Genomic DNA, 26840 nt, shown 5'->3' on the forward strand with positions numbered 1-26840 from the left:
CCGCTCTAAGCACTTCCCTCCTCGCGTCTCGCTTGTGCCTGTTTGCGAAACACCATCAGCTTTGCCTCTACATTCCGACTTCAAAATGTGCATTTGGAACCATCCTCGAATGCGTTCTTGCTGGGAGCGGACAACAACTGGTCGATGAAGAACGGGCACTTTGGCGCGCCTTAGACTGCCAGCCGACTCATGGGTTTGGCGCAGCAGCGGCAACACACGTTGCCGCAGTTACACTCCTGATTTGTGTGAATGTCATTCTACGGACTGCCGCATCACGAGAAGGCTAACTGTTCAGTCAAGACTGATTATGCTATGGCGGCTGCGCGCTTGCAGCCATCCAGACAGGTCTAGGCCGCCGTAGCAAGTCTGTCGACCTTTATTGTTTGAGAATCTCAGGCAGCTGGCCGACCTCTAACACTTTATTCACAATAACAAGTGTGTACTCCAAACGTGACGGCGTTCTTGTGCTTGCAGTCCTATGCCGTACGGACTGCCCTACGAATCGTCGCTGAAATTGCACTGGTAGCCAAATGGGGCGTGGCAACCTGAAGTGGCAACCTTGATCCGAGTTCAAGTCCAGCAGCAGATCGTAGGTCTGTGAGCTCTCCCATGTCAACAATTGTACGGCAAGTTGAACACAGGTCCGCTAATCACATTGGTTCACGAGGGCCTTACACCCTGCCAGCCCGATTGTGTACACCAAAGTCACAGGCACCCCAAACTTTGAAGTGCAAGAGAGCGCGACTCAGGCCACCCGCTTAACTTCAGCCGCGGTCCGTCTTCTTACGTTGTCGGCATATATGTATAAATACGTATATATAAGTATAAATAATTATATACATGTATGTATATGTACATATGTATGGATGCATCCATGTGTGTGTGTGTGTGTATCTGTGTATGATGTGTGGGACAGGGGGCCATATCTTCACCCGTGGCCGCTACCTGGCGAAACCTTCTGTGTACATGGCCTCGGCGCGGGGGAGCCAGCAGCAGCAGCAGCAGCAGCAGCAGCAGCAGCAGCAGCAGCAGCAGCAGCCTGCACAAGCCGACAGCCGCGACATCCGGCCCGATCTCAGCCCAACCGTTTACTCCTCCTCCCGCTCAATATGTGCTAATCTTTGCAGAGATCCCTATAGCATTACTTAATCTTTTCACACTTAATATTTTCACCCTCCCCGCTGATCCACTTGCCCTATATAAGGCGCGATATAAACTGGACAGGTCCTCAAGTCCCCTAATGAATCCTTACAATGGCTGACCAAAATCACAAAATTTACAATCTCACGTTACATTGCCACAAAAGCAAGCTCTAGGGCGAGCAAGCAAGCAATAGGTATGTGATCGACCCGACCTGCCACAATAAGCAAGTTACCGTACAACGGACTGTACGACCTACTGGATGGGCTTCAGCCACAAAATCCATCAAGCACAAAATCCACAAGCAATACTGTTGTACGATAAACGACTTCGATCTCGCCGTAGCATTTCTGGGAATACGTAGAACGCCAACGCACTATGTGATGTGTGTGTGAGACAGGGGGTTCATATCTTCACCCTGCGGACGCTACCCTGCGAAACCCTGCCTTCCTCGGTGTTCGGGGTTACCCTCATCCAGTCATCCTAGTGAACTACTCAGTGGATCGCTCAAGTTCCGCACCTATCACCAGCATTCAGCGGAAACAGCAGCTCAGCTCAGTTCCTGGTCAGCTCGCAGGTCCATTTTATCCCTGGCCACCGTCGTCCGTCAACTAGGGATACTTTTACTTTCACCATCGAAAGAATTTTCTAACCTAACAGGACTCGATCCCGGGATCTTCCGGAGACATCGGTCTGTGCGTTACCAGTAGTGCCTGACCTTATATGTACACATATGTACGATAATATATATGTACAATTATACGACTGCGACTACATCAATCAATAACTAATAACTCCAATGTACATTCAAAAACCGGGACAGAGAGAGGGAAAGAAGGAGGGAGGACGTGCATCTGTCCGTCAAGGTGGGGGACGCCGGACGGGGCGACGAGATGGATTCATTCGCGGCATGTACTGACAGTGGGTAGTGCAGCAGTCCATAATAATATCGCCTAATGATCGCTTTCTTGTCAGTCGGATTTTGGTTGTCCGTGTGTGTCAACATGAGGGCAGGAGGTCAGTTTTCCTCTCTCGCTACCCGCGCACTAATACAAAAAATGTTTGGAATACCCCTTTTCGTATCCTAGCCTCTACGTCCTAGATGCACGTGCACATGCACATGCACACAGTAAGCACGTAAGGGTCCGCAATCCCCCATCATAAGCCAGCCATCTGCAAATCACGTCTCTCAGCAGACATTTGAGAACCCAATCACAATCTAGCAGCATCTACTTGAGAACATGTTCGGCCCCCCCAGGTGTCCTGATCCGCTCACGCACAGACAGCGTGCAACTCCCTGCTACATACTGCAGTACACTCCAATACGTGTGATCCTGCGCAATGTGATGTAATGCTGCATGTAGCCGTCCTGAAAGGGACAGGAGCAGCAGCTGCAGCCATGTCGATAGATATATCCCGCGGCAGCATGCATGCAACACGCAGCAGCACGTCCCTGCAGATCCCCCCCCCTCTCCTGCCCCTGGAGCGGCGAGCCAAAACCCAAAACACACACCATGTCGCTTTGCCCCCGATGGCATCACCCGGTCATTTTGCACCATCACTACACCTCGCTATCACCAGTTCCAACCTGTAGTAGCTGTCGTACAGTACGGCGCACAACGTCAAGGCAAAACTGTGCTTTGCCAGCGTCTTGGGTTTTGAGTCAGTGGCCTTTTCTCAGCGGCCAGCTACAACACATACATACTTTACCTAGCTAGAAATAAATTACATTCTGGACGAATGGGGAGGGCTCCACACCAGGCGGCAATAGCTCGTCAACCCGTCGCTTCAGCTAGCTACACCGTCATACTGGTGGTCACAGTCCAAGTAGAAGCACCTAGACAGCCGAGGTGCCAGAGCGACCAGCTGGCCACCGAACATCATAACAAAGCTCAGACATTCACAAAGCCCAGACCATCAATGGCATTCCCACCATCACCACCACCACCACCATCATCATCACCTTGACCGCTACCTGTTATCTACTGCCGTCACGTCGTCACGGTACGACACACGCAGGCGGCTTAGCAGCGCCATCGCCCACGGCTACCGACGCTGCCACCACTTGCTCCTTGAGCGCCTCCAGCGCGCGAAAGACACCCTTGAGGGCCCTCTCACTGTGAGCCAGCTCCTCACGTACCTGCCGTACAGCGCCCACCAGGTGCACCAACGCCACCAGCGTCACTAGCCAACACACCAAGACCGCAACGACCCAGGGGGGCGAGCGGGATGCAAGCTGAAGCAGCCGGACGATGCTGATGGTGCCGTCGCCGTCGGAAGTGGCGACGGCGGTGGTAGCGGTGACGGCGGCGGTAGCGGCTCCGCCGCGGCCCGAGTCCCCACAGGACGCCGCGGCAGCGACGGCGGCGCCCGAGCACCCGCCGGCCCCGGCCGCTGTGGCCGCTCCTTCGACGGCGTACATTGCCGCCAGCTCGCCTTTGAGCGCGTCGAAGTACTTTCGAGTGTCCTTGGGGGTGCCGTCCTCGATCTTGCCCTTGAGCATTTGGACCTGAACGGCGGGGGGGGGAGGTCGCCGTGTGACGTGTGTGCGTGTTGCGGTAGGATTACCCCCCTCCCTCCCTCCCTCCCTCCCTGAACGATGTTGAAAAATCGGCCGAAGAGTTGCGAATAGCGGAGAAATACCTTTAATATGTTTGCACTACCTGCGCTGTATTTTACATCTTTTAATTATTACCTATATTTTCGCAAAAAAAACTGTTGTCACATCGTCACCCATTTTTTTCCCAAAACAGATTTAAACATAATATTATAACAAATAAAACAATAGCCGCAAAAATTATAAGTTCAACAAAATTCGACCTGACATCACAAAATCCACCTGTAAAATACATAACATATTCTACACCTAGAACAAATAATATGCAAATGCAAAGATGATATAACAGAACCCTTAAGTCTTCCCCTACGTCTTCCCCTTTGGTTACCCCAAAGGTTGTCCCCCTTTTTTGTTCATACCCTCCCTAAGGCCAAGCCCACCCACCATCATGCCGCTCTTGAACCACTCCAGCTGTACGGCAGAAGGGATCCCAAGGTGCGGTGTGGGACGGCGTCGCGGGGCCCCCACACCACACAGCGGCAGCCACAGCACCGCCACCGGCACCACCACGCGACGGTACCAACACGGAGGCGGGAAAGGGGGTGTTTGGGGGGAAACGGAGGGGGCGGAGGTGTCTAGTTGTTTGGCGTAAGTGTGTTCGTGTGGAAAACGTCCGTTGCGTGTATGATGTGTGAAACAGGGGGGTATATCTTCACCCGTGGCAGCTACCCTGTGAAACCCTGCCTTCCCCGGTATTTCGTGGTACCCTCATCCAGTCACCCTAGTCAACTTCTCAGTGGATCGCTCAGGTTCCGCACCCATCACCAGCATCCAACGGAATCTGGCGGGTCGACAGCGGCCCAACTCCATTCCTGGTCAGCTCGCAGGTTAACTTTATCCCAGGTCACCACCGTCCATCAACTAGGGGGGCAACACCTCCCACCATCAGAAGGATTTTCGACCCTGACAGGTCTCGATCTCGGAATCTCCCGGGGGCAATGGTCGGGCGTCACCAGTAGTGCCCAACCTATATATATGCGTGTGTGTACGTGCGCGCGCACAAGTATGTCTATATGTGTCTATATGTGCGCATGTTTGTGTAGATTTATATGTAAAACGACGGCAAAGGCCCCAGGATGGAGGCAAGAGCTCCACCTTTTCAACCCAGCCGCAAAGCTCAATCCACATTTCCAAACGCACACACACACATCCCTTCACCCCTCTACCCCTCACTCACCTTGACTGCTGCTATCAACCGAGTTCTGCTGGGACCCACATGCTGCCCCACGATCTGGTGGACAAAGACCAAGGGGGGGAAGACGGAGGGAAGTACGAGGGCGGGAGGGTTGGGTTTCGGAGCGGGAATCGGGGTACCCACGCCGGGACACGGCAATCACCTTAGTGGCCACAGCTCAACCTAGCAGGTACATTCACTAAGCTCAGATGAAGAATGAATCCCCACGGCAGGTACACACAACACAACCCGCCTCATCTTCCGCTCTGGGTGCTCTGGGTCTGGACGAATGTGGCTCGTGGCGGGGCCCCCCCGCCCCGCCAACCATTTCCTGCGCACACCGCGCACCCCTACATCAATCCCCCACAAATAACCCCCCCCCTCAAGTCCCCTCTCCACGCCCCCTGTTGTATGCACCTTCCAGGAAAGGCACCCCCCCCGCCCGCCGCGGTGAGAACATGGCCCATGCAGGCAGGTAGACGCGATACCCAGGATATGTACATCACATCACCCGCCCCCTCGAGGGCAAAGGCCCCCCAGTCCCATGACCCTCCGTCTGGCCCCACCCCACCCCACCCCCACCTGCCCCAGCACTCGCACACATGGCCCAACGGACGGCACGTGGGGGATCACCGCCTGATGGACCACAAACCCGCCATTGTGCTTGATCATGATCTGGGGGGAGGGGGAGGAGAGGGGGAAAGGGAAAGGGGGGGGGACGGGTTGGATGGGTGAAAGAGAGGCATAGGGTATGAGGGCATAGGTATGAGGCGGTCGAGAAAAGGTTGCCCGTTTCCCGGGTGCAGGTGCAAGAGAGGAAGAAGAGGGGGTGAGAGAGAAAAGGGGAGATCCCCCCTCCTCCGTCCCGCCCGCAGTCCCTTCCTTGGGAAGGGACGGCGAGTTTGAGGGGAGGAATCTATGCTTGTATGTGTGTGTGTGTGTGTGTGTGTGTGTCGGGATGATTTGGCTCCCTCCTTCCCTCCCTTCCTCCTTTCTTTTTCCCAACGCAATCATCCCCCCCTGGCCCCCACCCCCCGACCCTGAACCGGGTTCGTCTACTCTTCGCCCCGCACCTTTTGCTGTGACTGTACGGCCACAGGGCCCACTGGGGAGGGTTTCATGTACGACATGTCCCGCATGCATAAGGCCTTCCCTTCCGGGTCGGGGCCCCAAGGTCCCGCCTTCATTCCCGTGATTTTCTGTGGGTCATGGGAAGAGAGTAGGGTGAAGCACAATATTCAAGCCAGAAGGCATAACGTTGTTTTAACGGCCACGGCATAGGTCCATAAGATCCAAAAACGGACCCCACAAGGCCTTATGAGGTGTGGCCGTGTGAGTTCAGGTCCAGGGCTGAAGCAAGATGTACGAGCCGACTAGGGTCGAGAGCTTTCCGATACACAGACACAGACACACACACAGACACAGACACACACACAGACACACACACACAACACACACAGACACGCACACATACGCATGTAAGTGCCTTTTTTCCGTCTAGGCTTCATATGCCGCAAACAGCTACTGACCAGTCGTCACTCCGAGAGACGAACGGGGCAAAGAGACTGTGAGAGCGGTACTGGCGGCGCCCCAGGGCTCGGCGCCGAGGAAGAGAGTTGTGGGCCTTCACCACCACCACCACCACCACCCGATAGCGGGGATCAACGAATGTATGAATGGATGATGCGTACCTTGAGCTGCATCGCGTGCATCTCTTGCATTTACTATCTTAGTGCCAGAGTCTGACGATAGGTTTTTTCTACATACACTCATAAAGAAGACATGCCTACATGCTCACGTGCTCACGCATGCATACACACGCACACACATATCGAGGTATACATACACACAGCAGCACGGTGGCGCACCTACCTCCACGTTCCCGACCCTCTCAGCCAACTCCGACCCCTCGCCGTACACCATTTTGAGCAGCGCCAGAGGTCCCACACCCACGACAAAATCCGCCACGCCCAACCCCCCGTCAAACGACGGAACAGCCAGCGGCTCCGCCGGACTGTCCACGTCAGCGCCGTCAAACACGTCACCAACGCCGCCGCCAGCGCCTCCGGCGGCGGCGGCGGCCGCGCCGACACTCCCGGCCGCAAGCGAGTCGCCATCGTAGGACTCCCCCGGCTCCTAACCATTCGTGGTAGTGGCGGTATGGGGGGGGCTAATTCGGGGTTGGCACGACAGAGAGGAGGATCATGCATGTCGCCGGGGATTACGGGGTTTTGGTATGGCCATGGTGGCGGTGGGTCGACTCCGGGAACTGGTGGGCTTTCGGCTGGTGCGATGGTGTACGACATGACATCATCTGGCTGGAGAGTGACTGCGGACCTAGTTGCCGATAAAACCTCATGTCCTCCCGGCCAGCCTCCACCCACCACTACCGAATTCTACACCAGCACACCCCCAACTCCCCTCCCCCCCCAGCTTATATCTCCCGTCCCCTACCCACCGCTTTGACTAGCTGCATGCTGATCACCGCCACCGGACTGCGATTGAGAGCTCGGTCCAAGCGCTCCATTCGCCGAGTGTACTTCTTACCGCACCACAGCGGAAGCGGGGAGGCGGAGGTGCTCGGGGAGGGTGGTGCCGGGGGTGTGGCGCCGGGGGGGGTGGCCTTGGTCGGGGAGGGCAGGGGTAGCTGGGAGTCGTCTTTGGCAGCGGCAGACGTGCGGGAGGTGGACTGTTGCAATGTAGCTGGTGACTGGTGGGGTGGAGTGGGTTGTAGAGCCGGAGGGGGGCGGGGGGGAGAGGGAAGTCAAAGCGGAGGCGAGAGAGGCTCGAGAGATGTTTGGGGGGGGAGGATGGACTCCCCCCCCTACGCTCCGGCCCGACTCTTGGGCGGAGTCGGGCCGGAGACACGTCCTCACTTGGCTGTGATGATACATACATACATACATACATGCATGCATGCACCCCCACTGCTGCTCACCGGCGCCGCCGAGCCTATCTCGGAGGAACCCCGGCCCCCAGAGATGGCTGCAGCCGCCGCAGCTGCCAGCTCCGAAACCAGGCTCAGACCCGCTCCCAAGGCGCTTACCCTAGCGGTGGGTGGTGAGGGGAGAGGGAGCCGGGGTTGCAGCCGGGGTTGCAGTACAGGGTGAGTGGTTGAGGTTGAGTCGTCGTGCCCATTGACAACAAATGGAGAGGAAAGAAAGGAGGCGGCAAGGCGAAGGCAAAAGAGCTGGCGACCGATCCCCCGATCCCGAAAATGTCTTGGTCGGGGGGTAATCGAGGAGAGGTGAACAGGGGCAACCTGACGACGATACACACCACGCGCACACACCGACAAACGGAGTCCACCCACTGCATCATCGAGAGCCCACACTGACCTCGAATTGCACTTCTCCTGTTGCTGCTGACCCTCCTCTCTGTCGCTGTTGCTGCCGCTGTTGCCTTCCTCACCCTCACCCTCAGCCTCAGCCTCAGGGGGAGTCAGGGGGCGCACAGGCACATCCCAAATGGGCACCTGGGTCTTGGCGAGTCGAGTGCGACCGGACAGCAGCTCCACCTTGACCTCACCGAACTGCGAGCAGGCGAGGCGAGGAGAACAGTGTAAGAGGTAGTGGAACAGGGCGTGGAAGAGGGGGGACGGAGAATAGAGAAAAACTTGGGGTGGGGAGGAAAGGAAAGGAAAGATGGGGTGGAAGGGCGGAGAAGGAAGAGGTACCCCGCTGAGGGTGCTTCCCTGCTGGGGAAATCGGCCTTGGCACGGCGAAACGAGGGAGTGAGAGAGAGAAAGGGGGGGGGGGGAAATGAACGCGCATGTATGCGTGAATGCGCGGGAGTTTATGAGAAGAGGATTACAAACCCCATAGTGTCCCCCTCCTCAACCTCCTCAGTCCCAGTTCCAGTTCCAGTCCCCGCCCGCATTCACTTCACTCCTTCCCAGCTCAGACTACCATGGGGATTCAGGGTCTCTGGTCCAGCAGGCTGCTGCACATACCGCCTTATTCTTCTCCCCCCCTTTCGACCCCTCCCCTCCGCCCTTCTTTCTATTCCCTTCCCTCCAATCCCCCTCCACTCACCCCCCCTCCCCACCCCCACCTGCGCCCGGTTCTTGCCCTTGAGCACGTCACCGTCCCGAAATGCCGCCCCCAGAGGCACCGCCAGCTCCACCCCCTCAGGGTCCAGCTCCCCTCCCACCAGCTGACCCGACAAGGGCTTGCGAACCGTGTACGAACACACGCTGCCGGGGCAGCAGGGTGTGGGGAGTGGGGAATAGGGAGTGGGTTTGGGGGTGGGAAGTGGGGAATAGGGAGTGGGTTTGGGGGTGGGGAGTGGGGAATAGGAAGTGGGTTTGGGGATGGGGGTTGGGGAATGAACGGGGCGGTGGGGAGGCTGCGGAAAGGTTAAGGGCGGGAGCGGCAACAGCAACCCGGGAAGACTAGGGAGGGGGGAAAGTGAATGACGGTGTAAGCCTGAGGAGAGCGTCCTCAAGAGGGGTACGGAACAAAAGACGTAAGGCGGGAGCAACTGGCCCCTCTTGGCTCACCTCCTGCTCCCCCTCCCCCTCAATAGCCATTCCACGTGCCTTTTCCCATCCCCAAGTCCACCAGCACACCCGCTACCCCTCTTCCTTCCCCGCCCCAACCCCCGGACATCGCAGGACAATCATGAACTATCAGCTATTTCCCCCCCCCCACTCTCCCCGTGTTACCTCCTGGGTTTTAATAGTTACCAAATAGCTTTACTCTCCTTTTCAGTTCAGTTAACAAACTTTCCGTTACCGTTGCGGCCGCGGTAGGATTCACTTGCCCTCACCCCCTCGCAGAGGCCGCCCTCCTGGCCTTCCCCCCTTTCTCCTATGCTGTCCCCACCCCAGCCGACCGCAGCCCTCAACGCTTCCACATGCACTTACGTGACTTCGATCACCAGCGAGCTCAGCATTCCCGCACCGAGGACCCCACCGTCTGCGGTTCGTTTTCCCCCCCGCTCCCCCAGCTCCTTCAGCGAGTGGAGCTTCAGGTGCAGGCAGTAGTCCTTCAGACTGTTGTGCACCGTGTCGGGGTCCTGAAGGGAGGAGATGAAGCCGCGCATCTGCACGACGACATACAGACGTACACACAGCGGAAGGGGGACGGCCGCAGCCACGAGGGAAGGGAGAGCGTGGAAGGAAGGGGGTGAGCGGGATGGCGACGGGGGCCAAACGTGTATTAGATCTGAGCTGGATTGGGCATAAGGTCCAGTGGCGGCGGCGGCGGCAATGGCGATGATGTGTGCTGGTGGCGAGACCGGAGGTGGGGCGCGGAAAGACAACGGGGGGGAGATGACAATTTCGCGTGCCCAAGCCCCCAGCGACTTTCATCTCCCCCTTTTGAAGGCAATACCTCCCCCGAGCGCAACACCCTTCGTAGCGTCAGCAGCGCCCTTCCGTTGAAAGCACCCAAACCCGTACACGCAACCCCGCGCACTCCCACGCACCTCCTTGTACTTCTGCTTTGCAACCACCGCCACCCCAAACTGCAGCTCCCCCTTCTTGCGGCTCTGGTTCTGACGGTCCAACAGAGGGAGCCTGAGGGTGGTGGTGGTAGGGTTTCAAAACATGCATTACATACATACATTACTTACATACATTAACATACATTACATACATACATACATACATTACATACATACATACATACATTACATACACACACAAGAATACTTAGGACTGAAGGTGGGGGGGTAAAGCCCGGGAGCTGCAGCAGCAGGAGGATGACAAGGGCCCGGTAAAAGAGCTTGCAGCAGCACAGCACTGCAGTTGGAGAAAAAAGGCACAAAACACGCGCACAGCTCCGGGCACCGGATATCCCCCGAGCTCCTCTCGACGCCCCCAGCAATCAATCCCCCCCAACCACCTGTACACCTTCTCCTGGTCCAGCATCAGGATGTTGTCCAGCACCTCCCTCACGGGCAGGGACACCTGGGGTTGCGAAGAAAGGGGCAGAGGAGGATGGGCTCATGCGGGTCGGTCACGTCGGTCACGTATGTATGTATGTATGTATGTATGTATGTATGTATGTATGTATGTATGTATGTATGTATGTATGTATGTATGTATGTATGTATGTATATATGCATGTACCTTTGGGGGATGTGGGTCGGACGTGTTACATGCAGACGGGGATCCTGGGAATCAAACTCCCCGTCCTTCACTTAGGTGTTGCTCAAGACAGTTTGTGATCAGCCTGTGTGTCCGCTCCCTCTCCCGCTCCCCCAAACGGCCTCATCCTCAGCCGCCTTTTCCGCGACCCCCACCCCTTACCCCACCCGGCCCGTTACCCCACCCCGCCCGTTACCCCACCCGACCCCTCCACCCACCGTGCCCAGAAAGGAGTTGAAATGGCCAATGTCCTTGTCCAGCACTCGGAGGATGAGGCTGTGGTCCTCCGTAACGTGATCCAGGGGGAACGGCAGGCTGAGGGAAGGATGTGAGGTACGGGGGGAGGGGAGTGGGGGAGCGCATGGAGGCGGCGAGGGGGCAACAGGCGGAAGTAGTGGCAGGTTGGGAGAGGCAGGGTGCGGAGCCCACGGCCACCTCTCAAGAGATCAACGGTGAGGGAGAGCGCGGAGGGGGCGCGGTGGGGGGGTGGATGGCGGGGAGAGCACACTGCACTGCGCACCACCGCTGCCGGACCACCCTCCTCCGCAGCCAATGCCGGGATTACTGACAGCACGACCATTTTTCACAAGATTGCCACGAAAGAGGCCCAAACCGTCCGATCGGGTGTCATGCCATGCTCCTTGGAGCGCAAGGGCAGAATGGTTACGCGTGGAAACCTAACGGTAAACCGTAATAACCATGTATAACGGTTTATAGTTGTGTAATAAGAATAGGCCGTAGGAATGGCCGCGTTATTACGCTGTTGAGGTCACTTTGCCCGTTTTCAAACGGTTTTACTTTACTGCGGGAATGCTGTCCACCAGTTCGTCCTTACTAATTTCCTCGCGCACCAAAACGCAACCAAAGTTCAGCAATACCATATTCCGTTGTATCTGCAAAGGAGGCCCCATGAAGGCCGTGGAAGCGATGGATCATAAACGTACATGTAACCTGGGTGTTTGGAGTCTCCTCCCGTTCACCCTCGCGTACCATTCCTCCCACATGGGATAGCAATTGCGGGGAATAACTCGGGTCTCTGCCTCCTCAAGCGGCAACGAGCCAGGGACCGCCAGGGCGACGCGGACGAAGCTATCGGTTGGAGGGCAATCGGAAGGCGGGAGGTAGACGGGACCATGGGCGGTGCCGATGAACGTAAAGATGCTTTCAAATTTTAATTTATACTTTCACTCATATTTCGCAGGACCAAATATACCTGTCGCAAGTTGCGGAGGGCATGGGAACAGCTGGGGACAGGTCAATGGCCTCCTTAACATAGACGCACAGAAAAAAGTCAGCATCAATCCATTTTGAGAAGCAGGGCGCCCGCTGCAAAGCTGAGCATCGTTGTAAAGTGAGAGCCGGGCTCCCGTTTGGCTGTAGGTTCAAAGGACCCGTGTCGCCGTTTTCAAACGAGTCTTGTTCCGCTGATGAGAACTCTATTGGTTGTTGTTCAAAGGTACATACATTATCTGTATTTTCTTCAAACAATGCCCGACATGGAATTTTCTGCGTTGGCATTCTGCAAAATCGCGGATGGAATGGGGATAAACCCTAAGTTGTATGCCACAGAGTTTCAAAACCCTTATCACTGAATATTCCGCGACCTCGCCTAAAACACGCCCTCATTCGGATAAGGCCCCCGAGAGCCGTGAAACGTTTTCGGGCAATCTTCGGCAGAACAGGCTTAATTGTCCATTTATTTGTGGCAACATGAAGGCCGTAGCTCTGCAGTCCAGGCTGACTGTGAAAGTTTGATATCGAGCACCATCCCATTGTCATGTCGTAGCTGCCTCTCTCGTAATTTTATTGCAAAGGTCGTCGAGCTGCCTTAAGTTTAAATATCATTTCAAAGCGTGACGATGTTACGTTTAGGACCGGTTTCCTGCCTAGGAGTACACTCAGCCCGTTCTGTAACGGAAAACCGACAGCTTATGGTATTTTATGGACATCAACGCTCACAATCTGCTAGTGTGAGGTTTTCATTTCGTTCAGGTATAGCGCGTCAAAGCCGCCATCGCTGTCGCTACTTGCATCCGAAGGTACAGTCGATGCCGAAGCTACTTCTGACCATCCACACGACGCCTGTAGTCATCGTTCACGGATTGAGTTTTCGCGTGCAAAGCCTTTTTTCCTCGTTCGTAAGCATTCGTTTTCCTCTTGCGTGAAAATGTTCTGTATACCTTTTCTCTTTTTTCTATCATCGGCGCCGTCAAAGCGGTTCATGAGCCTCCGGGTTCGTCGAGCTCCCTGAAGCTTGTAACATCCATCCATCCATGCAAAGCCTCGTCGCTTAGTTCGTTCGCCAAATCCTTACTTAAGGAAAGTCGCTGACCTGGCACGTGGCAATGTTGAAACCACGTAAGAACCACTTACAACATGCAACATGCCAGGAGGAAATATTTTGCCGGTAGCGTTGGATTGGCCGTCATTACCCAGGGCAAGCTCAGTCAGTTAGGCCGTCAATACTCGCCCTCCTCACATCTAAAACAAGAGACCGTGCAGCTAACTACAAATAAAGATAAAGTATTGTTGAACCTTGGTGTTCGATAGTGGCCCCCAGCTAATAATAGTCAACCACCCGTGCTCGCATCGCATAGGCAAATGCACGGCACTTTTGTATTCACGCGCCCTTCCATATATTTGTTTCAACTTACAATCCCCTCCCTCTTCCTCTCTCTCCCTCTCGCCCGTCTACCATGTGTAGATTGTACACAAATGCAGCGAAAGGGGAAATAAATGCAAAGCGCATATTGTGACTCATAAGTGCCGGTCTTCTCTCCCTCCCCCTTCCCGTTCGTCTTAACCTTGGTTAACGGTTTCTGAACCTCCCTCGCTTCCCCCCCGTGGCTGACTACTTCGCCTCCCACCAACTCTTTCAGCCTCCGTTTCTGCGATTTCTCCACCTCTTTCTCCCACCCACCCACCCCAACACACATTTTGCACCCACATCCACGACCCTGAAAAGCTACCGGTCGGCAGGCCATCCAGGAGACGTACTGCCAAAGAAAAGGCGCATGATCTTCAAAGTCATTCTCACATCATCAACCCCACCTCACACACCTCTCTCCTCTTCATCGCCTCTAAACAAGTATATCGTCTATCAACATTCCAACATCCTCCAACACATCGACGGGAAAAGAATGCACAGATTTGAAATCTCGGCCCTCGAACTCTCTAAAGTACGACCCAATGCAGTGGGAACACGTACGGACAATCGGTAGATGCACTTGGAAGCTGTCCCCCAAAAGCTTATTCCCCCAAAAAGCACACTGGACCATGTGTGTGTACACAGATACCGATCGAGGACACAGATACTAACCGAGAACCCTTCCCCTCGTTCATCAAAAGGACAAGTCTGGTGGGCACGCGGGGGTATCAGCTGCTCAACGTTACCGGCTTGCAAAGCTGACTTGTCCCCATCCACACTCCCACCTTAGGGATAGATCCATCTTTACTGGCGGCACCGCCGCATCCCCCGTTCCCTTAGTGCTTCTTCCCGCTCGACAGACGGTGGCACCAGTGCGCAGGGGAACCTCAAGCGCGTGCAATCGCACAGACACACACACGCACACATACATGCATACACACATACATGCGATCTCGTTATGTCCCACGGGTAAGGTTGTACGGGCCTGCTGTACAACACAGAAGCGCTAACATACACTGCAAGCGACCCGCAACAAATGCAGTTCCATGGTCATCCAAATGCAGCTCCCCTTAGAGCTGATCGCTCTAAGATTAACGCCACAACAACACAATTTTCCCGGAGAGTGAAGCTCTGATTTCATATAATGGAATGCCAAACGCCAAACAAGAAATACACGACACGATGTAGTTGTGGTTCTCAAAAGCCATCATCCTGCAAAACAGCAACCCCCCAACCACCACCCCAAACAGCAGCAATGGCATCGACAGCAACGAGTCTGGACGTGGCCCATCAGGAGCAACACAGCAGGTCAATCATCATTTCCTACATACATACATACATACAGAGTAGCTTCCGAATAGAGCAGTCTTGGGTCGTGTGGTATACCACACCACCTCTAAACGAAAACCCCGTATCAGTCCTTAGCGCCCCTAGTAAGCCCAAATAATCCGTTTAGGATTAGGCAAAAGATAAGACCCCCCAGCTGCCACAGCCACCACACGTCCGACGGCTATCACACTGAATCCTCCTCCTGGCCGCACTCCCCCATCGCTTATCATCAAAGTAAACGTCTGGAAGGTCAACCGCCAATCACAGCGTCTGACGTCATGCCTGACATTCCCTGACATCCCTCCCAACCTTTCAGAGACTCGTTTTTAACTTTAGGCGTTATAATAACACGTACGACGGCACAAGTCTCAACAACACGAGCACGCGTCAAGAGCAAGAAGCGACCCACGCGGGTCATGCACAGCTAGTAAAATGTACTCTCCTATGAAGTTTAGCAGCGCGGTGCAGAGCCGCCGCCGCCGCCGCCGCCGCCGCCGTCTCTACAGGTCCCCCACAGCCGCGCGGCGGCGCCGCCACCACAGTAATCGCCACAGGGCCTGTTAGCTAGGACAGGCGCACGCGTTTGCATGAATCCCTGACGCCCATCCATACCGCCGACTCGCCGCGCTCCATCATGTCACTCTTTCCCACCTCTACAGTCCCCCCCCCCTCCCCGCGCCTGGCGCCTGACGCGGCGGTGGCGACGGCCCTGTTGCCGCCGCCGGAGCTATATTCACCGCCACAGGCGCCAAGGGATCCAAGCTATTGCCTCGGACGTGCCCGTGGACGCGGCTGCATGGGCTGCCATCGCTCTCGCTACCAGGGCTTGTCCCCGCCGCCGCCGCTGTGGCGCCCTTGCCGCTGCCGGCTGCCGGAAGCAAGTCAACATTCGGCCAGCAAGCCGCTGGCCATGCGCCCGGTGAGGGACCCTTGACCCACTCCTTCAGCTGCTTGATGTAGAGGCTGCCGATAAGGCACTGGGAGGCATGGTAGATGATGAGGGGCAAGGAGATGATGCCGACGTTGGCGTTCTTACCGTAGAGGACGGTAATCAACGGCATGCCGAGCGCCAACGTCTTAGTGGAGCCGCACATAAGGACAGCGACCGCGTCGGATTTGTCGAAGTTGAAAATGCGCTTGATAGGCACAAAGGTGGCGAGGGCGAGGCACATGGTGGAGAAGAACAGGAAGAGGCCAATCTCGATGAAGAGCATCGGCACCCAGGACTTGGCGTCGAGGTGGATGTCGCGATGGAAAGTATCGCAGAAGGTGTTCCACACGAGCAGGATGATCATCAAGTTGCCGACCTTACCAAAGTTCACTTTCTCCTGCGCCTTCTTGACGTGGTTGGGGAAGACGTACTGCACTAGCTGACCGACGATGAGGGGTGCAATAATGGTAACGGCCAGCTGCTTGATGACGTCGGCGTAGGGTGCCTGCCCCGATTTCCCCAGATACAGATATAGCCAGCCAGGCGAGATGAAAATACCGATGATGTTGCCGATTACGGCATTTACCAGCGCAGCTGCTTCATTGCCCCCAGACTGCTTAGTAAACACAACGTTCGTGGATATCGTGGTTGGCATAGTCATCGCCACAACCAAACCGTTCACCAGGCTGGGGTTAATGCTAGATTCCGTTAGAGCGCGTGCGACACCATAGCCAATAGCTGGCGTTAATACAAGACACAAAAACTGTATAAACAGATGCACATGTAGACGCGCCATGACGTTCAGCAGCGCCCTAGTCTTAAGAGAGAGACCCGACAGGAAGAAAATAATGATGACGGCGCCATATTTAATTGACCATTGCGCTTCGATCCAGCCGCCCTTCCTGCCAAAGTCGGGAACAGCAGCTGCGAAGCCAATAGCAAAGCCGAGGCCCAGGATGAACCAGTGCTCGCATATGAGATCCCAAAAAGACTTCAATAATTTCTTTACACGTGAATTTTGAATTGGAGGGCTTTCGGCTACGGGCACAGCTTGGGCTTGAGGCCCAGACGCCTCGCCCATTGTGCAGCCTACGTAGGTAACGGCTATCACTGATAGAGCGGTGAATGCTAGCAGTAGCACTTATGAACATCGAAGACGACGTGACGCAAACACTCTGGATAAAGCGTATACGAGGTGCTTTGGACGCGCATATGTGCATGACCAATCTGTCGAAAGCGTACGGTACGGCAAGCATTACAAATTGGAGGCTGTCAGCACTTCAGCCTTACAGACCGACAGGCCTCTATGGAAACATATATAAGAAGGTGCATGATACAAGTTTGTTCCCTAACTACTTACCGATGACGCAATCAGCATATGGCAGGCCATGAGGCCCTGCAGCTGAAATCTTTGCTTCGTGCCATGCGAAGCTACACAACATCACTTGCATAGGTATTCGAAATTATCCTCTGCTGCTCTAACCTTGAATAGTACTTGTTGCACTGAGAGCCCGAACGCTCGTATACAACGGCCTCTAACGAGAACCAATTGGTCGGTTGCAACCGCACAATACTGTAAGCCCTTACCACGGCCACCGCGTATGGTGATTGTCACGAGCTCCTGCTAACCATCCACTATTGCTAAGTCCCAAGTGCACTTTTTTAAAAGTTTCAATGCAGGAGAGCTGCAGCACAGCGTTGCTAGCCGCCATCACCAACATCTTCACCATATTACATGGCAACCATTGGGCATCGTCGTCTTGCATTGAATTACTTGTGCACTACACCTCCCAGTCGAAGCCAGGCAGATTGGAAGGTTCACCGGGGGTTCTCCTGACACGGTCACATTTTCGATGCCTCCCCTCCAGCAACCCGGCGCACACTTGTCTTGCGCACTGAGCACACCGCCATACAGTGCAACCACACATTATTGGAAGTATCGGCCTCCCATCCCGTTCTTGCAACAAGTCATGCGTGCGATGGGCGCCTTAAATCGTGCACCTGCAACCTTGGCGGGCAGCGCGTTCAACGTGCCGGCGTGTAGGCCCCAGCCCTGCCCCCTCAGGAGGGCTGGGCTCCGAAAACTGTACGGAGCTTAAGACGTAGGGTTTGACTCAGGCGGCGAAGAACTGCCGACACTGCTGTCCAACCAGGCTATATGATGCGTGGGACAGGGGGTTCATATCTTCACCCTGCGGCCGCTACCCGGCGAAACCCTGCCTTCCCCGGTATTTCGGGGCACCCTCATCCAGTCACCCTAGTCAACTTCTCAGTGGATCGCTTAGGTTCCGCACCCATCACCAGCATCCAACGGAATCTGTCGGATCGACAGCGGCCCAACTCCATTCCTGGTCGGCTCGCAGGTTAACTTTATCCCAGGTCACCACCGTCCATCAACTAGGGGCACTTTACCTTCCACCATCGGAAGGATTATTCGATCCTTACAAGTCTCGATCCCGGGATCTCCCGGGAGTGCTTTAGGGTCCATAGACTAGGGGCACTATACCAGTAATAAAAATCGCTTTAGATCACCTTTTCGCTTGGGAGCTAATGGGACGTCTTCGGCGCATTGTGTATCTATCTATCTATCTAGCTAGCTCCCTTAACCCGTAGCTCCCTTAAGTCGCAACGAGTCGCGAGCAGCTCCGAGAGCTCGGAGTGTGAACTCCGCACTTCACATATCCTCGACAGCAGCTGTATAGCCCACACGTGTGTGTGTGTAGGTGTATAGGTGGGTAGAAGAGGACGAACGTGGCCGTAACCACCGCATATACAGCTTCCCCTCTTAATTAATCACGTGGTAACAGGCCGTACCTCCTACTTGTCCACTTTCCTTCCTACTACCTAAGCGCTTCCAGCTCTTCTCGCACTCAGTGGGGGCGCTTTAAGGCTACAAATCTGTGCTTTGGGGAAATTTGAGAAAATCGAGATAGGCATAGCACAGCCACCCACAGCTGGCCGCGCGGTGCAAATTAATTTCCCTCCAGGTTAGCCCCCCATACATACATACACACATACACCCACACTGGCCCGCCTACACCTCCCTCTATCCATACCCCACCATCCCCTTCCTCACGCCACCACCCCCCACCTACCAGGCCCACCAGTACCGAGCCGCCTGCTCACGCCCCCTACCTCACGCCCCCGCCTCCCACAACCGCTGTTAGACACGCCGGGCAACTTCTCGGACCGAAGCTGTACATTTGGGCCGTACATGCCGTACAATACATGTGCCGCAGACACGGCGCCATATCGCCAAGTGGGGGAGGTCGTCATCAGGGTCCGCGCCTCTCAGAAGAAAGAGTCACCGAGTCATCGAGGGGTTGTACTATATTGTGTGTGTATGTGTGTCTGAAGAGTGCAGGCGGGTGAGGGGTGGGAAAGAGGAACCACACGCGATTGAAGCTGCTGCCAGGGCAAGATAGTAGCAAACGGGGGTGGGGTGGGGGGAAAGAGCCGGAGCTGGTTGACGATCCTAAGCCCGCCTTCCCCCTCCTTACCGCCGCGGCCGCTTGCCGCCACGATCCCCACCCCGACCCCCACGCCTGCCTCTGCCCCCCCTCCCCCCGCCCTCTCTGCCACCGCCACCACCTCGCCCTCCTCTACCCGCGCCTCCGCCTCCACGGCCTCGGCGATCGGCAAAACCGCCGTTGCGGCCCCCCCGACCACCTCGCTTGCCGCCGTCAAAGCCTCCGCCATCGCTGCTGCTGCGGCGGCGGCCTCTGCCATCGCCGCCACGGCCGCGGCCGCGGCCACGACCCCCCCGGCCTCGTCTCCCGCCTCCACCCCTGCTTGCACCCACCATCTCCTCGGCCTCAGGTTCACGGCCCACCTCCTCCCTGCAGCCACACATCACCCACCCACCCGCCATCCGTTTAGGTTTAGAACGCACCATGTCAATCAAGACAAGGGTGAAAATGACTGCATGACTGTGCGACAACTAACAACAAGAACCGTTCGAGAACTGGCCGTGGCCGAGGTGAGGCCGCCCAGCGGGGTCCATTGACGTGGTGTGTGTATAGAGGGGGGTTACGGTGGGGCACTCATCGTCTTCGAGGTAATAACCATCATCTGAAAATACGGCTCTCAGATTGTGGTTTGGTGTGGTTTGGCGTGTCGCCGGAAGAGCATTACCACATACCACATGCACTTCAATGTGTGTATGTGTTGGGGGGGAGGGGGGAAGCGGGGGCATATACACGGGCGTGGAGGGGTCCCGAGGGGTTCCGGGAAGAGCTCAGGTGGGGGGGTGGGGGGTTTAGGGTTTTAGGGGGAGGCGGGGGCTCCGAGCTTCTCGGCGACCCTACCCTCCCTTCCCCACGCATCCCCAATCCCCCTCAGCCCCCCAGACCCCTCCAGCCCCCTCCCTCTCACCCACCGGAAATACGCCACGTCATCGTCCTCCTCCTCCGCCGTCCGCCGCCTCTTCCTGGACGCCGGCTGCTGCTTATCCTGCCTCTTCTTCTTCTTCCCAGCTCCACCGCCGTCCTCTCCATCCTGACCGCCCCCTTCCTCCTCCCCCTCCCCGTCCTCCCCGCCGCCGCTGTCGTCACCACCATCACCTCCCTCCTCCTCCTCCTCCGAAGCCCCCATGTCCACGGGTTCTCGCTCCCACCACATCTTCTTGCCCTCCGGCAGCTTGCCCTCCTTACGAAGCTGCTCTGCCTGGGCAGCTGCCTTGCGAGCAGCCTCCGAGGCCTTGCGCCGTACATTGGCCTCCTGTCAGAAGGTGTCAGAAGGCGGGAGGCGGGGAAAAGGTGATGGGTTGGGGTTGGGGTTGGAAAAAAAAATACGTTAAGATATAAAACAGGCAAGGAAAATAATCACTGACAGATACGAAGTTGTCGACAAGGTCAGGTGACGATTTTCCCCCTCCCCCTCTCCCTGCAGCAAGAGATCCTCGCACCCCGCATCCGCAATACACAAGCACCATCTCACCAACCTGCAAATCAACAGCAGTAGTCCACCTAATTCGATTCGAAATCCCCACTCGCCCTTTCCAATTTAAAATAAAAACCTTTTCCCCCTCCCCCTCCCCCTCCCGCCCCCCCCCCCCCGACCCCAGGCCCGTACCTGCTGCTTCCTGCGCTGCTCCTTGATGGCCCGGCGTTGCTCCTGCCGGTCCGCCAGCTCCGCCACCTCCTCCCGAGTCTTGTTCACGTGCGCGTGGAACAACACCGCTCCGTCGCACAACCCCTCCTCGATCTGCGGCACCACCACCACCGGCATCGCGACGTCGTGACACACAGTCGCGGAGCGGCGCAAAATCATAATTCTTTTAAATCATACATACATACATAAAAACATACATATATACGTAAAACACACACACATCCGCACACATGCATATTGCCGTATTTCCTACCCTCCCACCTTCCCCCCTCCCCCCATGGCTCCACCTTCCATGGATCCTAGCACATATAAAAAACACTTACGGAGCTGCCGTACCCACCCTCTCCCCCCTCCCCCCCCTTAACCCCCCTCGCCGCCCACCTTGACGAGCTCCAAGTCCATGCGGGGTCCCAGCTCATGCAGCCGCACCCGGCTCTGCCGGGAGGCCACGTTGCCGCGACCCATGTCCTGAGCAAGCGTCACCCTGCTGGCCTCCGCGTCCTCACCCTCGCTCTCCTTTGGAGGGGTGCGTGTGTGTGTGTGTATGTGTGTGTTTTGGTGAGTTGGGAGGGACGAAAGCATGGCGAATGGGCGGGATGTCCCAGATGTATGCGGCCCTCTGTTATTTAACACGTCGTAATGGTTTAATCATGTACTCACAGATAAAGTGTTATTTAAATTCTTTGCATGTTTATCTACTCGTATTCGTCTATAAGTCCATAAACGTACGTTACATGTTGCCCAAGCCCGCTGCCCTGCCCCGCTTACTCCAAACCACCCCAACGGACCTCCAAACAAACACCCCCACACACACATACATACTTACATACCCCTACGCTGTGTTCCGGCTTCAGCCCCCGGCTTTACCAGCCCACAGCGTAATCTAAGTCGTACATGCATACATACATGCATACATACATACACACACAACCTTACCGAGCCGTATCCGCTCTTGGTGACGAAGTCCGATACGTCTCGGAAGGACCCCAGGTCCGGTACCTCGCGCCGGGATAGCAGTGCCTGACGGTTAGCAGTTGAGCGGTTGATAAGGTCGTTTGTCAGTTGGCGTTCCGAGGGACCGGGTGTGGGGGAAGCTTAACGGTTCGTTTAGGTTCATGACCCTAACAATTCGAATCCATAAAACCACCATGGGAAGTGATGCACCCGCCGCGTGTGGATCTTCATAGGAATGTGTGCATGTGCATGTGTGTATATGTATGTGTGTCGTCATATCTCGAGTTGGCCCAGGAATGTGTGTATGTGCATGTAGATGTGAATGTGTATGTATGCCATCATATCTTGAGTTGCCCAGTACCTCTTCTGCCCCCGGACAGCACCACACTCCCCTCCCCTCCCCTCCCCTCCCTTCCCCCACCTTGACGCTCTTCTTCAAACCCGAGGGGGCCACCGAGATGCCGTAGTGACGCAGCCGGATAATGCCTGGCAGCCACCGACCCACGGGTCGCAGTGTCCGTGCCGATTGTACGACGGACGTTGGACAGAATGGGCGAGTGCGTGAATGAGTGATGTATACGGGTAGTGCAGGTGGATGAGGGCGGATGGGCTGCCCAACCGCGGCGGCGGCGCCTGGCAACCCCCCAGCGTTAGCCCTTGGGGTGGTGGTGGGGGGGGGGAGAAGTCCTCAAAGGAACAGTGCCGGTGCCGAGGACGGCAAAGGCAAAGGCCGCGACGATGTCGCTACCACCACCGTGCCGCCACTCGCTCGCAAACCCCTCCCCCTCCCCCCCCCTTTCCCCTCCCCCCCCGGCCTTTCGCTCACCTGAGTCTTTGTCTCTGGTTAGCAGCACCACTCGCTGACAGCTCTTCAGCTTGGTTCGCTGGACGTTAAGCGCGGGGAACATTCCCTGCGACAAAATTTACAACAAAAGAACGGCATAATGAGAGATAATATGAACGATAACAATCAAATATATAATTTTTAATTCTACATCAACGACGATTATTACAAAACAGCAGCTCACCCTGTTTAAGGAACCGCCGTAACTTCAATTCGCCATATGCCCGGTGATAACATCACTCAGGTAAGGATCTGACCCTCGAGAATGGGAACTTCCACCAGAAGGCCGCAACAAACAAAACACACGAAACACACAGCAGCAGTTGCGGTATTTCAGGCTCTTCCTCTCCCCGCGCCTACCTGGAACATGGAGGTCAGCAGCCGCAGCGTGTCATTGCCGCTGAAGCCGTTCATAACCACCAGCGGGGTGGTCTGGAGGGGGGGCCCGGGGGGAAAGGGGGAGGTAGGAAGGAACGCACGAAGACTGAATGGGATAAATATGGAAGTAAATAAATAAAAACATTTCACGAGGAATGTGTTAAAACAGAAACATAACTTGCAAAGCAGTAACAACAGATCTGTAATGTATGAAGCGGAAATTCGAGGAGGGGATTCCCTAGCGGTGTGTGTGCAGCGGCAAGTGGCACACATTCTCCACAATAACAACCCCTTCCCTTTTTTGACACCAATATAACTTCTCCCCCACACCCACCCACCCATACATACATAGCATGTGCGCGCCTGTGGCGTACCGTCCATACCGACACCGCCGAGGCGGCCGCTTCCGACTGGTACGACACCACTCCAAAAACCCCAACCCCGCGAGGTTCACCCGGCGGCCTCCGTGTCCCCCCCCCCGGGCTGATGAACATCACCTACCCCTCCCCCTTTCCCCCTGCCCCCCCCTTCCCTTACTCCCTTCGTTGAATGGTATCGGCATCCCCAATCCCTTCCGTACGACCCATTTCCGCATGTCGTGTTTTTCCCCTCCTCCTTCCCCTCCTCCCCCCGATACCTTGAAGGCATTGACCGGCACTCGCGGTCGAATGGCCGCCGCCTGCACGTCCCGGATCAGCGAGTAGCTGCGAATGCGCATCGTCACCGTGGGACCCTGTCAGGGCGGTGTGTGGGTGTATATGTATGTATGTATGTATGTATGTATGTATGTATGTATGTATGTATGTATGTATGTATGTATGTATGTATGTATGTATGTATGTGCGAATGCGTGTGTGGAGGGGACGGCAGGGGAGGGGACACGGGGGGAAGGGGGAGTACGACGAAACACACACGATTGACGAGAAGAAAAATCCACAGACGGATAAGAAGGGAGGGGGAGACAAAATAAACAGTACACAACGAAACCCAACTGACTGCTTCCAGCTGCCAAAACATATACAGTATCAACAACCCGGAGTGGGTGCGGTTGGGGTCGGGGGAAAAGGTTATTACTTGAAGGAGTGTGAAAGACAGGAAATCGACTAGGAACCTCCAGGCTGCTGTCACGGTAGCGGCCTCATGACCACATAAGCACAGCCACACACACACACACACACGCCGCCCGAAACGTCACGACTAACGTGCCGTACATGCTACTAACTAAACACCCCTCCTCCCAACCCCAGCCCGCACATCGCTCCCCGGGGCGTGCAACACCCTTTCCCCCCCCCTAACACCCCTCCTACCCTCCCTCCCTCCCACCTACCCTCCCTACCAGCCCACATCTCTCCAAACCCTTACCCCCCTTTTCACAGCCCCCCTAAACAACGCCCCTCCCCCAAACCCCTAGCCCCCTCCCCACCCCCCACCCCATTCCCCTCACTCTCGGCGTCTTGGCCAGTTTCACGTAGGAGCTGTTCTCCGTTGCCGACATCATGATGAAGTGGCTCACACCGAGGGGCCCCGCAACGGACACAAAGTCACGCAGTGAGTTACGACGGGAATCCTAACCACCGGCGTACGGGGGTTGGGGGGTGGGGGGAAGGGGGGAAATGACAGGTTTAAGAAAAAAGCGGGAAGGAGCCCTCGTGGAGTGAGGCCGTGGCGCGTATAAGAGGAAGAAGAGGTTGCGGAGAGGGGCATGGATACCTGAGGGTTTGGAAAGGATGCGCCTACCCGTACATGTTCGTGCATGTACGGATACAGGCTTCCTGTGTACCATCCTGTCAAATCTGGCCAGCACAGCCACGTCATCACCCGTACAGCCCTACCGCCGTACAGGACCAGCTAAGTCACTGCCAGCTGTTAGCCATCCTGATGCCCAAAGGCGCGGCCAGCAGGCTGCAGACATTGCTTTCTAGCGGGGGATTTGGGAATCAGGAGAGGAAAATGGAAAGACGGCCCCCTCACGGATTCCCGTCTTCTTACACAGCAGCGCCCGACGCCGGCTCCACCGCCACCGCCACGCCAGTGCCCAGTGCCATCTCCCAGACCTGAAAAACCCAACCCCCCCATACACACACACGCCCAGTGACATCTACCTTCTCTTCGGCGTCCGCACGCACTCTCGTCCCCACATACATACATACATGCATACACTCACCCGAAGGTTAGCGGCCGTATTCGGCAGCATCATGCGCCGTACATCCTGCTCCAGATCCGCTAAAATTGACTGGGGTTTTGCAGGGAGGGGGAGTGGGGGGTGAGCGGGTGGGTTTGGGTGGGGCCCTAAAATATCAGAAGCAAGAAAGGGAAGGATACAGTTAAGGGGCAAAAGGGCGTGAAACACTTGTACGGGAAAGTACATGTACGGCATGTGCACGGCGCGAGTGAGTAGGGTGAGTGGAGATTGTGTGTACGACTATGTGTGTATGTGTGTGTCTAAAAAAAGGGGGCGTGCGCGAAGGTGCGTGTAGGTAGGTCATGCCTTGCCATCCCGAATTGGAGGGCACCACACATGCACCTTGCACCGCCTTCAATCGTCACACCTCACCCGGATTTCATGGCCACAGTTTCAGTTCCTATTGGTGATGATGAAACCGCGCAGCTGTTGGGGTGGATAGGATGAATTCCGTCCGCCAGTAGAGGGGTGTTTGGCTAAATGTTTTCGAGTGAATGTTGTTACAGCAAACCTCTAAGGATCATCGCGTTTTGTTTTGGTCGGTTTTGTGCCGCTACCCTACTGCGGGGGTTCGGCCGTTTGGTCTGATTATGTCGGAAGGGTGATTTGTGTCGGGAGGGCCTTGGGACAGAGATGTGGTGGGACATACATACATACATACATACACAAACACTCCTTCAGTTCATTATCTCGTCCACATAGAGGTGAGGTAACAGCCCCGTGTTCAAAAAGCAGCGGGGGCCTCGTGGCCTCTCGGATGTGGCAGAAGGGGTCCCTGACGGGATCTTCGGAACACGCGATTCTTTTTAACGACGCTATTTTAAATCCATTACCCCTCTCCCCTTCCCCGGACCTACGTGGTCCTACACGGCCCCCTCCCTGGGCCGGAGGCTGTGGGCGGACCGCCTGATTCCCGTCACCCTTCCGCTAGGCCCCAGCCGGCCCCGCTACTTAGTCGGTTAGTCGTAAATTAACGGTGAGGAAGAGGAAGAGGGTTAAGACGCCAACAAAGCGACGTAACGACGTCTCCGACATGGTTTAGCTGCATGATTATCGTGATGGACAGTGATGACCACGGCACGCGGCTGAGCTTTGCCGACGCCGCGATGGCGGGGGGGCCGGCGCCGCCGCCGGGACGCACAGCTGCTTACCCCATGCTTCCCGCGCTTGAACACGAAAGTCTTCGGTTGTGGCTTCTTGCCTTCTTGATCGTCCGATGCAACGTGCGTTCGCTTCTTCCGCTGCACGCAGGTTGAGCATTGTCGACAGGCGTAAGAGTAACGCGCCAAGTACGCTACAAGATAAGATAAGGAAGGTGACTAACGACTGTCCACTGTGGCACTCACGCGTCGTGTTTTCGCCATTGCTCTTTAACGATTCTCAAATTAAACTGATTAGACCCAAGACACCCAACGCAGTAAGTAAGAATGTGACCCGT

General features: G+C 56.0%; 3 protein-coding genes across 3 annotated transcripts; all 3 read right to left on the reverse strand.

Annotated features, from left to right (window-relative positions):
- Positions 1-3139: 3139 nt before the first annotated feature.
- Positions 3140-12029, reverse strand: VOLCADRAFT_90520 (uncharacterized protein; the record flags this gene model as incomplete). Its single annotated transcript, XM_002950132.1, has 15 exons — positions 3140-3649; positions 4142-4168; positions 4935-4988; positions 5514-5606; positions 6005-6130; positions 6804-7067; positions 7390-7641; positions 7870-7978; positions 8270-8463; positions 8985-9126; positions 9799-9977; positions 10362-10452; positions 10781-10845; positions 11244-11340; positions 12016-12029. The coding sequence occupies 15 exons, from the start codon at positions 12027-12029 to the stop codon at positions 3140-3142; spliced, it is 2217 nt and encodes a 738-aa protein (XP_002950178.1).
- A 3889-nt stretch (positions 12030-15918) lies between these two features.
- Positions 15919-16911, reverse strand: VOLCADRAFT_43621 (uncharacterized protein; the record flags this gene model as incomplete). Its single annotated transcript, XM_002950133.1, has 1 exon — positions 15919-16911. A coding segment is annotated over one exon (993 nt), but the record flags the coding sequence as incomplete, so codon positions are not given.
- Positions 16912-20936: 4025 nt separating this feature from the next.
- Positions 20937-26589, reverse strand: VOLCADRAFT_60049 (uncharacterized protein; the record flags this gene model as incomplete). Its single annotated transcript, XM_002950134.1, has 10 exons — positions 20937-21137; positions 21426-21560; positions 21981-22064; positions 22420-22484; positions 22825-22909; positions 23203-23274; positions 23858-23953; positions 24665-24787; positions 25385-25443; positions 26544-26589. Coding segments are annotated over 10 exons (966 nt in total), but the record flags the coding sequence as incomplete, so codon positions are not given.
- Between the last annotated feature and the right edge of the window lie 251 nt (positions 26590-26840).

The sequence above is a fragment of the Volvox carteri genome (assembly GCF_000143455.1).
Source record: "Volvox carteri f. nagariensis unplaced genomic scaffold VOLCAscaffold_17, whole genome shotgun sequence".
NCBI classification, from domain to species: domain Eukaryota; kingdom Viridiplantae; phylum Chlorophyta; class Chlorophyceae; order Chlamydomonadales; family Volvocaceae; genus Volvox; species Volvox carteri.